General features: G+C 44.3%; 1 protein-coding gene across 25 annotated transcripts in view; it reads left to right on the top strand.

Moving 5' to 3' along the window:
• Nucleotides 1-13181, top strand: part of TCF7L2 (transcription factor 7 like 2) — a 172539-nt gene that overhangs the window by 133959 nt on the left and 25399 nt on the right. For all 25 annotated transcript variants that reach the window (XR_005602197.1, XM_039554037.1, XM_039554036.1 and 22 more), the window contains one exon: nucleotides 12223-12355. Coding sequence is in view for 24 of the 25 variants with exons in the window: in XM_039554037.1 (XP_039409971.1) it covers nucleotides 12223-12355 (133 nt within the window). In the remaining variant the exon portion in view is untranslated. The remainder of the gene's footprint in view (nucleotides 1-12222; nucleotides 12356-13181) is intronic.

Genomic DNA, 13181 nt, shown 5'->3' with positions numbered 1-13181 from the left:
AACTTGCGGAGGGCTCTGACCTGTGGCTGCGGCGGGAGCGCGATGGGACGCTGCGTCTCCCTGACGGGCTCCTGCCTCGGTAGGAACTTGCCGCGCTATTTTAATTTGGAAAGGCGTGAAATTTGTGCGGGGGGTTTGTTTTGTCCTTTCCCCCCCCCCACCCTCGACGTTAAACTAGCAGAGCAGTTTTCCCCTACCTTTTTTTTTTTTTTTTCCCCCTCCCCTCAATGAGCAGAGGGGATACATATTTAATTTTTTTTTTATAAACTTTTTAGAAAATGCCAAGACACGCGTTTTCCTCTCTCTTCCCCTGAACACCCAACTTTGTTTTAGCGCCCGTGGTCGCGGCTGTAGGAATGCGCGCAGGGAGCTGCGGCCCGCTTGGTCTCTCCCTGCCCTCTGCGGTTGCAGTCTCATGGTAAGGAGGGCTCGGGGCCGCGGACGGCGCGGGGCAGGGGCTGCCTCCCCCAGGCCCCCCGCCCGCCTCCCGCCGCCCTCGGCCGCCCCACTCCGGGCTGCTCTTCCTTGACGGCCCCGGGGAAGCGGCTACGGCCGGGGGAGAACTTGCATCCCGCAGGAGCTGGTTCTGGGGGGTATTTGGGGGAGCATGCGAATAGGGAGCTCCCGGAGCCTCCATCCCGTGTACTGCGCATCTCTCGGGAAGAGCCGGCAATCCCGAATTTCGAGTTGCCCGTCCCGTTGGCTGAACTTTTCCAAGTTATTGTTGGTAAATGGTGGGGAACTGTCCATCAGCAGCCCCGGGAACCGCACGTGGGACAAAGGCAGCCGCTGGAGTGTGGTGGCTGCTGTGAATAGAGGGAGGGAAGGCAATTAGCTGCCGTGTTGTTGGGGCTTTTTACTTGTCAAACTGGAGCCTCGTTGCTTTTGTTATTGCCGTGTAAAGGGAAATCGTGGGGTTTTGTTTTGGTATTAAGGGCCTTAGAGGTTGCTGGCTGACACTGCACACGCGAAGGCCAGAGCAGTGCAGGGAGAGGACCAGGGACGGGGCTCCGGCGGACAGGGACTGCACAAATTTTCCCCCGTGTACTTCTTCTGCTCCTCTTCTTTTTTTTTTCCCCAGGGCCTGGGTACCAGTTTGTGTTTCGTTGTCATTTGTTATATTTTGTTTAGCCCGTGGCCCCTGCAGATTAAACTGACGCTTAAAAGGCAAACTTGGATGCACTCAAGGTCTCCCTCCTTGAAACAGTTTTATTTTTACCCCTATATTTATTTGGTCCTGTTGTTTCACGCTTTGGGGGTGAGGGGGGAGAGAACTCGTTGATGTGATCACCCAGATGTGCGTGGGGAAGACAAGTGTTTGCAACTGGTCTCCTCCAGTGCCTCGTCTGCAGCAGCGTCCGTCCCATATGGTGATTGCTCCCTGTGCATGCAGCATCCATCAGCGTTAACAAATTTGCTTAGAAAGTGAGGAGGGGAACAACGCAGCCACCTTTTCCTAATTGTTTCCTGCTAAACCACGCTTTTTAGCTTTTGCCCTTGTTGCAGAGTAACTATTTTACAACTTTAGGGAAAAGGATAAAAAGGAGATGAGAGATTGACTCTTGGCAAACTCGGATGTCTGCGATAGCCGGCTCAGATTTAGGAAGCGGGTATCTTGGAATGCTCATAGGCAAGAGCAAGGCGCAGGGCAGAAGGCTTTAGCCTTGCTCGGTTCAGCAATGCTCTCAGGTACCCCTGTTAATTCTCTTTTAGAAACAGCTTGGGAAAATACAGTAACCAGGGCACCATAACATTATCTATCTCGAAGTTTGTCTTGCATCCCTGTTGCAGTAGGTCAGTGTTTTACAGAAATATTAAATACTAAAGGAAAAGGGAGGAGGGGGAGAGAACAGAGCTAATGCTAAAGGTCTGCCAAATGTCACCTCAGTGTTACAATGACAAGAAAATACACTTTCCTTACAGCTCTCCCCCTAAGAAATTTGTTTTGAGGGATTTGACAATCTTGCAGATAAAGTGACTGCTTGCTACACTTAACTGATCATGCTCCCTCACGGCTGGCCGGCATTTCCTCGCTGCACTTAGTAATACCTGCGCAACCTGGCTTGGAGTAGCATTGTCATTGATTTCCAAAGTAACTGCTTTTTAGCTCTTGTGAACAGACATACCTGCGTGCGGGGGGGGGGGGGGGGGGGAGGAAAGTCTTTCCCCCACTCTCTGGAAGGGTGATGGTAAAGTGCTTATATTGGAAAAGACAGGAGGCTTCTCTAAATTTTGATAACTGCAGCCGACAATTTAGAAATAAGACACTTCTCACAGCCAACATGACAGTGGATTTTGAGCATTCAGAAAACACCAGGCCAAAAAACTGGAGACATCTTGATCTTTTAAGACAGCTTTTCCAGTACTTTAAGTGAAGGGGGGGAGCGGGGAAAGAAAAAGAGAGAGAAAAGCTGCAAGGAAAATAATACAAAGCCAGGACAATTGGCATCTAGACAGTAAAGAAAAAAAGTTTTTGAGGTTAACAGAAGGAAAGACAAAGCTGTTATGTACCCGAGGGATGCAATTTTAGTGGGAATGGAAGATTTGAGTGGTAAAGGAGGAGCGCTTGCCTCTGGGTTCTCTCTCTTCCAGCAGTTCGGCTGCTGGCATCTCAATTTGAATTGCTGGGTGAGTAGCACTTTCTGCGTGCGCGCTTTCCGTCTTGACCATTGAACTTCTGATGTGACTTCTCTCCCTCTCCTCCTCTCTTCCTCTCCTTCCCTTTCTTCCTGTGTGGAATCAAAAAAAAAAAAAGGGGGGGGGGTGGAAGCATGAGAAATCAAGCAAGCATCTCCAGCTGTGACCTTTGTTAGCGACTCTGTTTTTATTTATTTATTTTATGGTAATCGTCTTTTTTAGTAGGGGAAGCGCGACTTTTCGATGCCACTTAATTTGACAGCAGTGGCGAGGAGCGAGCGGCAGAGCCGCTCTGTCACGACACAATGGTGCAGCGGGACAGTTGTTGCACTCCTCCTCTGTGCCCTTCCCTCCACCCGGGTTTGGGGTTTGCTTGGGGGGGAGGGAGGGGGGAAAGGAATTTTTTCCTCGTGCATCCAGGGTGGGATCAGGGTCTGTTGGCGGGGCGGTGTTTCAGAGCCCGGTGTGCAGCAGGTTTCGGGGGCTGATTCCTGGCTGCTGAACAATGGTTACCAGCGAGGGAGAAGTGTGTGCGCGTGTAGAGCTGTGTTACATCCGCAGTCAGGCAGTCACACAGTGACCATGACATCACTAGCTTTTCTTCTCTTTTTTTCCTTTGGGGCGGAGGGGGCCACTTCAAAGCTTTCTTCAGTTCTGTACGATATTTCCTAAACTCTGAAACCATGAAGGTAAAAATGTTTGGGTTTGGGGTTTTTTTCTTAAAGGAAGAAAAGTTGGTTTTTAGCAGGGCACATTCGATACAGTTAAGGGGGTTTGGAGGTGGAATGGTTTAACTCTTGCCATACACAAAACGAGATCTTTTGTTTTAATTATTAAAAATAGTACATAGTACTATTTATTGGGTGCTTCTGATCCTGTGTTTGGTTGACAGTTAAATTTTCTGAATTCTTCAGAAAGCTCAGCTGTAATGTGAAAGGTGAAAATTTTGGGGACACTACATAACAATTATTTTACCCAGTGATAAAGGAATATGAAAAATAAGAGGGAATGCTGATAAATATGAGATAAGTCGTTTTAATACAGTGGTTCTGTTTGCTGTCAGAGGTCCATGAGACTTTCTTTCTCCTATTATTATATACTACAGAAAGTAAAGCTACCCCTCAGCCAGTTTTGTGTATTACCTGTACTTGTACACAGAAAATAGAAACTAATTGAAGAATTCTACAGCGCATCACATTTTCACTGGTGGTTTTGTGGAAGTCTTGAGTTTTCTGCTGTTTCCTTTTCTAACTCTGCCAGACTTGCTTACAGAGTCACTTGATCCAGGAGGAGGATTTTCTATCACTTCAGTACTTTGTGGTATCTTTGCCCTGAGTAGCTTAGTTGATTTATTTGCCTTTTCTTATATAAAACAAGGGATGAAATTCTGTAAAATTTGTCTAAAATTAATTAATCTAAAAGGACAGGTGTTTCTTCTTTCACTGCATGTTGTTGTGTGTGCAGGTTTTGCAGGACTGATGGTGAGATCTCACAAATGTTTTACCTTTAGAGGAATTTTTTTACTGGGACTTGAGGCAAAAGGCCTGACAGCACTGTGTAAATATGCCTGTTACTTTCCTTCTGAAATACCTGCAAGGTGTTTCAGTTCTGATGTGCATTTAACATAGCATTTTTGGGGAGGCTTTTTTGAATTTATTCAGGAAATAATTGATCTGGACTTACTTAATAATTTCATCACTTAATGGCTTTGTGTGGGATGTAATGTTTTGAGCACATTAAAAAATGAAAACAGTTTTTAAAACCTTGTTATTTGTTAGGTGATTTAATATACATTTGCTAGGTATATTGCATATCGGTGTTGAGCACAGTGCACTATAATTTGTGAATGCTCCCTTTTAAAAAGCTGTGCTGAAAACTTGTCATCATATCTTAAGGCATGTATGTGCATGATAGTTTTAAAATAATGGTGTTGTTACTGAAATTGCCAAGTACAAGAGGGTATAGGCATACATGCTGATTTTCTTTCATTTCTTGCAGTTTTTCAACAGTTTCACATTCAAAGTCTTGCTATAGACAGAAATCACAGATACCCTAATAAAAATCAGGAGCTATTTCTCCTACAGTATATGTCCGTCTAGTGTTGAAATAAGTGGTTTATAAGCAAGAATTAAAGCTGTTTATAATGAGGCATATCAGAGATTGTTGGGCCGTGAGTCAAATTGCATGACTAGGTATTCACACAAAAGCATGTAATAAGGTCTATTGAGGCAATTATAAGCAGTATTTTGCTTATATTTGCTTTTCTCTCTGCTTCTCATCTTCTCTTAATTTTTGTGTTATTGCTCTGTGCCTCTCCCCTTCCTACTCTATTTGTGTTCAGGACCATTTCCCAAAGACCTGCTTTGGTTTCACCCATCTTTTTGCTGAGTGGTTGTGCATCCAGCACACCTTGTATTGGTATGGCTTAACAAAAAGGTATTTTTCAGTTTTACTGTAATATGTGCCAAGTGTTTCTGCTTTTTTGCCTTGTTAGAATGAACGAAGGCTTGCCTGCTCTGCAGAGGTAGTATCTGTCTAGTAATTAAAATTAACTGAAGTATGCAAAGAAAGCACTGAGTATTTGTCACATTGGGGAACAAACTGCCTCTCCTTTTGTAATGGAAGAAATAAATCTGGGTACTTTATTACCTGAAACTTGAAGGGACTGAGCGCTACCCTGTCCTCTTGGTAAGGGAAAATCCACCTGTTGATCAAATCATCTCTAATTTTGATACTCAGTGTAAGGCTTGCCTGGATACATGCAGGCCACAGTTCTGGGCTATAGATGATGTAATTGGTGTCTGAATTCATATGCCAAGGTCAGGCAGAGCAGGTGAGCAGAGTGCTTTCTCTTTATCAGTGAAGCCTTAAGAGAATAAGTAAGGTAGAATCTAACTGTCGTAAATGTAATTCCAGTGTTGCTGAAGGATCTCAAAATACACAGTTGTGTAGCAGGTGCTTGTTTGGGTCTGACCTGACATTAGAGTAACACCACATTGTCCAAGACTGCAGCACTTAATTTGTGTTTAAAACCCCAAGTTTCTTTCTTTTACTTGAAAAAAGCCCCGAAGAAACCCACTCCAAATACCAAAGCATTAAACTTACAGCCCTCCACAGCTTTGAAAGCAGAGTGTGAGCACACTTAATAATGTTTTACTACTAGTGTGTTTTATCCTGCTGCATCAGAACTAACAGGCGGTAATTAGATAGCTAAACCCCAGTCCTTCCCCTTGTACACTAGAGGATTTGGCGTATGCTAATTGTCACCAGATCATTTCACATAATTGCCTTTTGGCGAAATTAAGTGGAAATTTCCTGAACATCTTAAATCCTCATTTCCCCACCCCCTCCCCTCAGTACCTTTGCTCCCTGACAGGAAGGATGTGGAAAAATGTCAAGCACAGTGGCTTAGCTCTCCAATGTTCAGGGGACACTTCATCAAGACTTAAAGGGGGAAAAAAACCAAAACGATTCTTCTCATGAATGAATTGCTGGACACTTAGAGCCAGGAAGCTGATTTTGTTGTTTTGTCTGAGACACTGCTAATAGACCACGGGGTTTTGTTGGAAAGCCAGCCGTTCTTGCAGGAGCAGGTAGGCACTCACTGGCTTTAGGAAGTGGTCAAGGAGGGAAGGGGAAGAAACAGAAGGTCGCAAAAGTGTGTGTATGTCCCCATTTTTAGGATTTTTTTAAATTACTAATGGTAGGGCAGTGGGGGTTGTTGCGGGGTTTTTTGGGTTTCTTTTTTTTAAGGCTCTGCCTTGGGAGGGTATTGTCCCAGCACATGGTTGTCAGTGCTCCTGTCATCGTTTGTGTGAAAGAAGAAAATGAGCCTTTTTTTAGCAGGGCGAGTTGCGATTATCAATGGAGGCCTTGTCTCCTGCTACAATGGGCAGTTAGCTTAGGGCAGGACCTTAGGCAGGAATCAGCTACATTAAACTGAGAAAGGGCTCAGGCCACTGCATCAGCCATGAAGGAGCAAGGGGAAGTAGTTTTCAGGAATGCTTAGTCAGGTGTGAAAGCGTCCTTAAAAAAAATAAACTGCGACTCCACTAGCTAAGCAGGGCTGGGTAAAACTAAATCTTCCCTTTTTTTTTGGAAATGCTTTATCAGTAGTGTTGAATTTTTATGCTTGGGAAGGGGATGAGTACCAAATTACATATACCTGGTGGGTTTGGTTGGCTTTAGCTTCTCAGTTAACCTAAATGGTTTGCAGTTCCCTGTAGTTCGGGGTGCCACCCAGAGTGGCTACTGATGTGGGTGATCCCCAGGGCTGCAGTGGTGCTTACTGATGCTCTGCTTATTGATGCTTGGCTTTGGGTGGTGGCGACTCTGCTGGAAGTGGAAAAATATTTCAATATTTGCAGCAATATTTTGGGGTTTGCTTTTACTTGCAGATAATTTCCTGATTTGTGTGGGGTGTCAGGGTGGTGAGGGGATGAGTGTGGTGTAAGGATGTCATTCCTAGGCCGAATCAGGGAGAGATCAACCTTTAGAAAAAAAGAAACTCCTTTTATGAGCATCTTTGGAGCTGCAGAGTAGTTCAGGAGCATCCTTTAGCATTTCACTGGCCACAGTCAGCATAACTGCAGTAACATCATCTGGAAAATAGAGAGAAACAATTTATAAACCTATTTTTTAATGTGAACTGGTATTGCGTGGTACTCCTTGCTAAGCCCAGGGAGTAACTCCAGGAGGGCCTGCTAATTCAAGACCACTGTCGACCTGCATCCACCCTGGAGGAGGGGAAAAGGCTGACAAACCCTCTTCTGTGCTGCTTTTGTTTTATTGTATTGGGCTCATAAAAGCACTTTCAGGGCCCATCTTTCTTCAGCAGAAAAGGAGAGCAGTGGGGAAGAGGAGGATGTGGCAAAAAGACAGGCGGAGCTCTAGCTCCATTTGTTTTCAGTGTCTCTTGGTTAATAGGTTTTCAGGAGGATGGCGAGCTCTCGTTCCTCTGGTAGTGGAGGAAGGGGCCAGGGCTCTGGGGTCTGGGTGCAAGTAGCTGCTCAGTCCCTCCCATGCCGTGCTCCCAGCCGCGGGTGGTTGAGGGGTGCCTGGTGGGCTGCAGCACCTCCCTGCCTCACAGGGCTTTAAGGACATTTCAATGGCCACCCAGGTCAGGGAAGGGGATGCAGCTCCAGGGCCTGTGCTGGCAGCTACTGGAGTTTCAGGCTGGGTTGGTGCAGGAGCATCCCCCTGCCCTGCCCTCGGGATGCACTGGAAAGGAGTTGGAGGCCGAAGGCTTTGGCTGCTGTGATGCTGCCATGGCATGATGGCTTGTTTTCAGCCTGGGTGGCTTTTTGTGCAGACCTGCCTTTACTAACCCCACATTTTCCTAGTGAGGGCATCCTCTGGTGTCTCTGGCATGTTTTTCTCTGACTTTGAGTTGATACCATGTTTTTGTTAGCAAAGCCAAACAAGCTATGATTTTGCAAACAGAAATTGCAGTAGTAAACTCTTCCTGTTTAGAGGTTGGTTTCTCTTTGTGTGCTGAACAATACAATGTTTCATCTTGTGCAAGTCTTATGTTGCTTTCAGAGACTTAGGAACTATTGATTTATACAGCATGTATTAACTTCTTCAGTAAATGGGGAGTATTCATCAGTGGGGTGTATTAAATTGGGCTGTATATGCATAGTAGCATCTTTCATCCTGTTAATGAAATGTCCTTACCATGTAACAAAGACTAATACACAGCAATTCATACACACAATCCCCTGCAGTTTAAATCTGAAGTTCAGATAGGGTTTTTTGTTCCCTAAAGGCACCTATCAGAACTTAGCCTAAATGGATCTCAGTATTCCTCTCAAACATTTATCAGTCCAAAATTTGTTGTGGTTTTGGTGTGGGAATGTTTTTTGTTCTAGAGCTCCATTATTGTTTATACTGATCTGTGTTTAAGCACTCCCAGAAGCATTTCAAATTCATATAGAGAAATTAAGTAGTAGAGCCCCTATGGGGACACTTTCCTGTGGTTTGCTTCAGGCAGCAGTTATCAAGAAAAGCAAACTTCTCTTGTTTTTTTGCAATTCTTTACCGTGCCCTCTAACCCAGCATATGAGACCTCAGATTTCAGTGGAGAGGGGTGATTCATCAGCAGAGGATGTGGTACTTTGTAGATGCTGGGATTTCGTTTTAGAAATCTCCACTTGTTCCTATCCTGTTACCACATGTCCTGATGCTAATCTGTGTGTACCAGTGCAGCTCCCCTTCCGTGCCTGACAGAGCCATAAATGGAGCTCTTGAACTTGCCAGAGCAACCCCTGCATCTCCCAATGGCTTTTAGCTTAAAACTGCACTTGATAAAGTACTCACAAATGTATATTGGAGAATATTGCCTTTTGCAGGGAGATGTCTAAAGTCATCTAATAGGTGTCTCCTATTGATGGCTTCTGTGGTTTACCTTTCATTGCCAGTGGATGGGTTTAGGACCACACTTATTACTCAGGCAGAGCTCCCATTGACTTCATAGGAAGATGCATCTGCAGGATTAATCCTGCTCTTTCCCAGATAGTCCTTTATTTTTCTCTTTTCCAAGGAAGCTTAGTTAACTTCAGGAATGGTACTTTTTAAGAGCAGCTTGTTTAGCATATTATGCATGATTAGCTTGGCTTGCAAACTGTGTGTGCTGTTCTGAGGGGAGTTATGGTCCCTTTCCCCAGTGTGTGCTAAACAGTGCAAAACAGAATGGAAACCTGTCCCTGGGTGGTGGTACAGATGCCAACTGATTCGCTGGGAAGTGGATTACACTCTTCTGTCTCAAACAGCATATTTTTGAGCATGCATATGACAGTTTCTCCCTTTCCCCAGGTACATTCTCCCCCCACCTCTGCCCCAGCATCATCATAATGGCAAAAAAGTATCCTTCCCTTGCACCTTTATATGAGTGGTCTGTTTGAGTGCATGGTAGTCGCCCAAATAAAAATTACTTACTGGAGGAAAAATTTGCAGACTTGAGGTTCAAGCTTTTAGTTGTTGATTTTTATTTGTTTTTCCTTTTGCTTTTTATTTCTCTCTGAAACATGTTAAGTAAAATGCATCATAATTTAGCAGTTGTTCTGTTTTGTGGAGATATTGCAGGTGGTATTGGTATATCAAAGCAATGAGTGGTGATTTCCCAGAGTTTACATGTAACCCCCTATGGTACATCTGGCTTTGGTGATGGAGCCATGTCAGTCCAGCTTTCCTTTCACGTGTTGTTTCGTGTTTGTCGGCTTAAGTCTGACCTTCTAATGTTATTCTATCACTTACTTATTTTTTTAACTAGCCAGCTCCAGTTTCTATGAAAATAAGCTCTCTGTGGAAGACAGCCCTTAATGTCTGTCAGGGCCTGGGTGAGGTTTGCAATGATGTGAAGATAGAGTTGGGAGAACACAAAGCTACAGCATGTATTAATTTCTTCAATAAATGGGGCCACACTGTGGGTCACCTACCAGCAGGAGTTCACACAGTTCTTGGCCAGAAAAAATAGCTCTTATTGGAAATGATCATTTTTGTGAACCCCATCAACTGGTCATTTGGCTTATAATGTCATGTGTTGTTAAGTAGATGCCTGCTACTTTGTATGGTGTGAAATATGATTTGTTAGGTGAAGCCCTTGCCAAAGCTTTCAGTTACTTTTGGATTGCTTTGGTTGGTTCACTTGAAAGAGAACAGTTTTGGGTTAGAGCATCTCCTTTGGCTTTTTGAACTTGGAGAGCCAAATCCTCATATCTCCTCTGATGTGAAACCATTATGGATCTGTGTGGCCAAAAGTTGTCCTTGGCTGTTGAGCTGGCAGAAGATCTGACCCACAACCCAGCCAACAGAATGTGCTGTAAATCACAGCCCTGGCTGTTGTGACCACACTCTGTCCTGCATGGTGGCCACTTGACATGGGAATCCCCTGTACCATGTGCTTGGTGGTAGAGAGGAGTCATCCCATGTAAAGGTGGCAAAAAGAGATGAACATGGTGAAGAACACAGGAGAAGTCATGGGAAGCACAAGCACAGCTCTTGGCTTGCTTCTTTTGGATGCACACTTTTTTCTGCAGGTTATCAAAGCAGTGAGCCCAAATAGCCGTGTATGGCAGGGGCTGGGGCTGGGGGAGCCAAAGGGGCTTCACGAGGCCAAAGCATGACGGAGGGACTTCTTGTTTATGCAGGGAAGACAGATGTTTCTTTTCTTCCTTGCTCCCAGTTTGTCTTCTCTCTTCCTTCCCCACAAGCTCATTCCCAAAGAATAACTGAATTATTTTTGAAATGCTTTTAAGGGAAGCTCAGAGCATTGGAAGCAAGATCAGATAATAGCAATAGCATGTCTGAGGTGGCACAGTGAGGGTGTGTGCGTGTGTTTGGGGGTGCTGGGGAGTGAGCAGTGGGCTTGGAGCCATCCTGGAGCAGGAGGGTGAGCAGGAGAGTGCTGGCAGACCCTGAACAGCAGCGGCGCTATCACGGCCACCGTGGTATCACTACTTTATTTTAATGTGATTCCTTTTACTTGATGTTAATGCAAGTTGTTCCTTACTTAAAGTAATAAAAGGAAATGAAGACACATTCTAAAATGAAACCTGACTCTAATCCATTCATCATCTAATACCAGCCTCTTTATCTTTGCTGGTACCTAATCTGGTTAAATGTCCCTGTTGTAGGATTTTAGTGAAAATCCTCTATGGGGAATAGGGTTTTTTGCAATTGGATTACTCGCAGTAAATGGTCCAGCGGTTCGCTTGTTTCAGCTTAATTTTTTCTTTGTGATCTTGTAAGGGTAAGTTACAGTTCAGCCTGCCTTTTCTTTCATTCATTCACTCCTTTTTTAAATTTTTTTTATTGTTGTTGAGAAAAAGATTTTTTTTTTCCCCCAGAGCTAGGAATGTGATGGGGAAAACCTCATGATATCTGCATGATTATTCCCCCTACAAGAGTGTTAATTTCAATGGCTTTATCTGGGGGGTTTTGCCATTATTTATATAGCTGAATATTTTAGTAGCCTAATTAATCAGTATCCAGTTTCCATTTATTAGTGCTCTCTGATGAATTGATAATTAATCAGCTCTTTTAAAATATATATATATAAAATATGCAGGTGATCGCTTGTCAGCTTAATGCTTGCTGATGAAGGGAATACTCCAGCACTACAAAGGCTTTTTATCTGGAGTATTTGCAATGAGCAGTAAAATGCAGAATTGAGAGTGAGGACAGGAAGGGGAGAGGAGAGGACCTACAGGTCAGTGAGCATTTGGGTCTCCTGCTAATTAAATGGGGGACTCTCTCAGCCCCTCACTGAGAAGTCTGCCTGCATCTTGGAGGTGAAGCACAAGATTATAAAATAAAAAGGAAAATTTTTAAAGAATTGCTGTTGCTCCATACAGGAGCATGACAGGTCAAAAAGATTAAAGGACCTCAACAGCAGGGAAAGTGTGTGAGGAGGTTTTAAGCAAGAGAGTGGGAGAACTGCAAGGGTGACACCACGAAGGGATCTGGAAAAGTCTGAGGATCGCATTGAAATCCTGGCTACTCAGATTTTTGTATGTTGTACCTCGTGCTGCTGTGGGGGGGATGCCCAGCACTGCCCTAACGCCGTCAACCTTTTTCTCTTGACAGTCTAACAAAGTGCCAGTTGTGCAGCACCCACACCATGTACACCCTCTTACGCCGCTTATCACATACAGCAATGAGCACTTCACACCAGGAAACCCTCCTCCACACTTACCAGCTGACGTAGATCCCAAAACAGGTAGGTGGGAAATATTTTGGGGTTTCTTTTGAGACGGAATGGGTGGATCTTTCCTTTCTGCACATTAGGGGAGAGGAGTGCGGGAGAGCGGATTTCCCATGCTGGAGCACCAAAGGGGGCATGTAAAATGTCAAACCCAGGCAAAATACTTCCTTTTTAAGCCAATTAAGCTTCAGAAGGAAACCTACTGGGTAAATTTTCATAGAGCTTCTGCAGTGACACCAGAGTTGCCTGTGTGGGGTCGCTTGCAGGTGTGTTTCTTTGCAAGCATGATACCCCACCTGGTAGTTCGATCTACCAGTGCTTGGTTTGCATGCACGACCCAGAGAATTAAACATGTACGTTCTGTGATCTGCACTTACAAAATTGCAGCTGGAATTTTAAAGGTGGTGGGTCATGACCGGTTTCAAAATGAATCTCTTTTAATTCCCCAAATCCCATTGTTTCTGTGTCAGGAGTTCAGCAATTTTTCTTCTATAATGTTGAATTTTCATCCACTGTAACTACTTAGCTCCAGCTTTACACTTGCAACTCTTTTCCCCAATGTAAGTCTACCCAACTCTAAGTTCAGCCTGAAGGGCACTCTGCTTGAATATAGAGCACCATGTAAAACCCTGACTAGATTTATTGGTGTTACAGAGTAGAATTTACATGTTATTCTAACTTTTTAAGAGTCCCTTTTTAACCTGAGGTCCCAAAGAAGTCAAACAGTGTCAATCTTCTTTCTCCAGGCTGCATTGAGTTCCTAGTGGCAGTGGTTTTGGTTTTGTTAATCCAAACTCCATTTAGTTAATTGGGGAGTTCATCAGAAACAGAATTCATGTCA

Source organism: Corvus cornix, chromosome 6, assembly GCF_000738735.6.
Source record: "Corvus cornix cornix isolate S_Up_H32 chromosome 6, ASM73873v5, whole genome shotgun sequence".
In the NCBI taxonomy this organism is placed as follows: Eukaryota; Metazoa; Chordata; class Aves; order Passeriformes; family Corvidae; genus Corvus; species Corvus cornix.
Note: the sequence above shows the minus strand (reverse complement) of the source record. Positions and strands in the feature narration are given on the sequence as shown.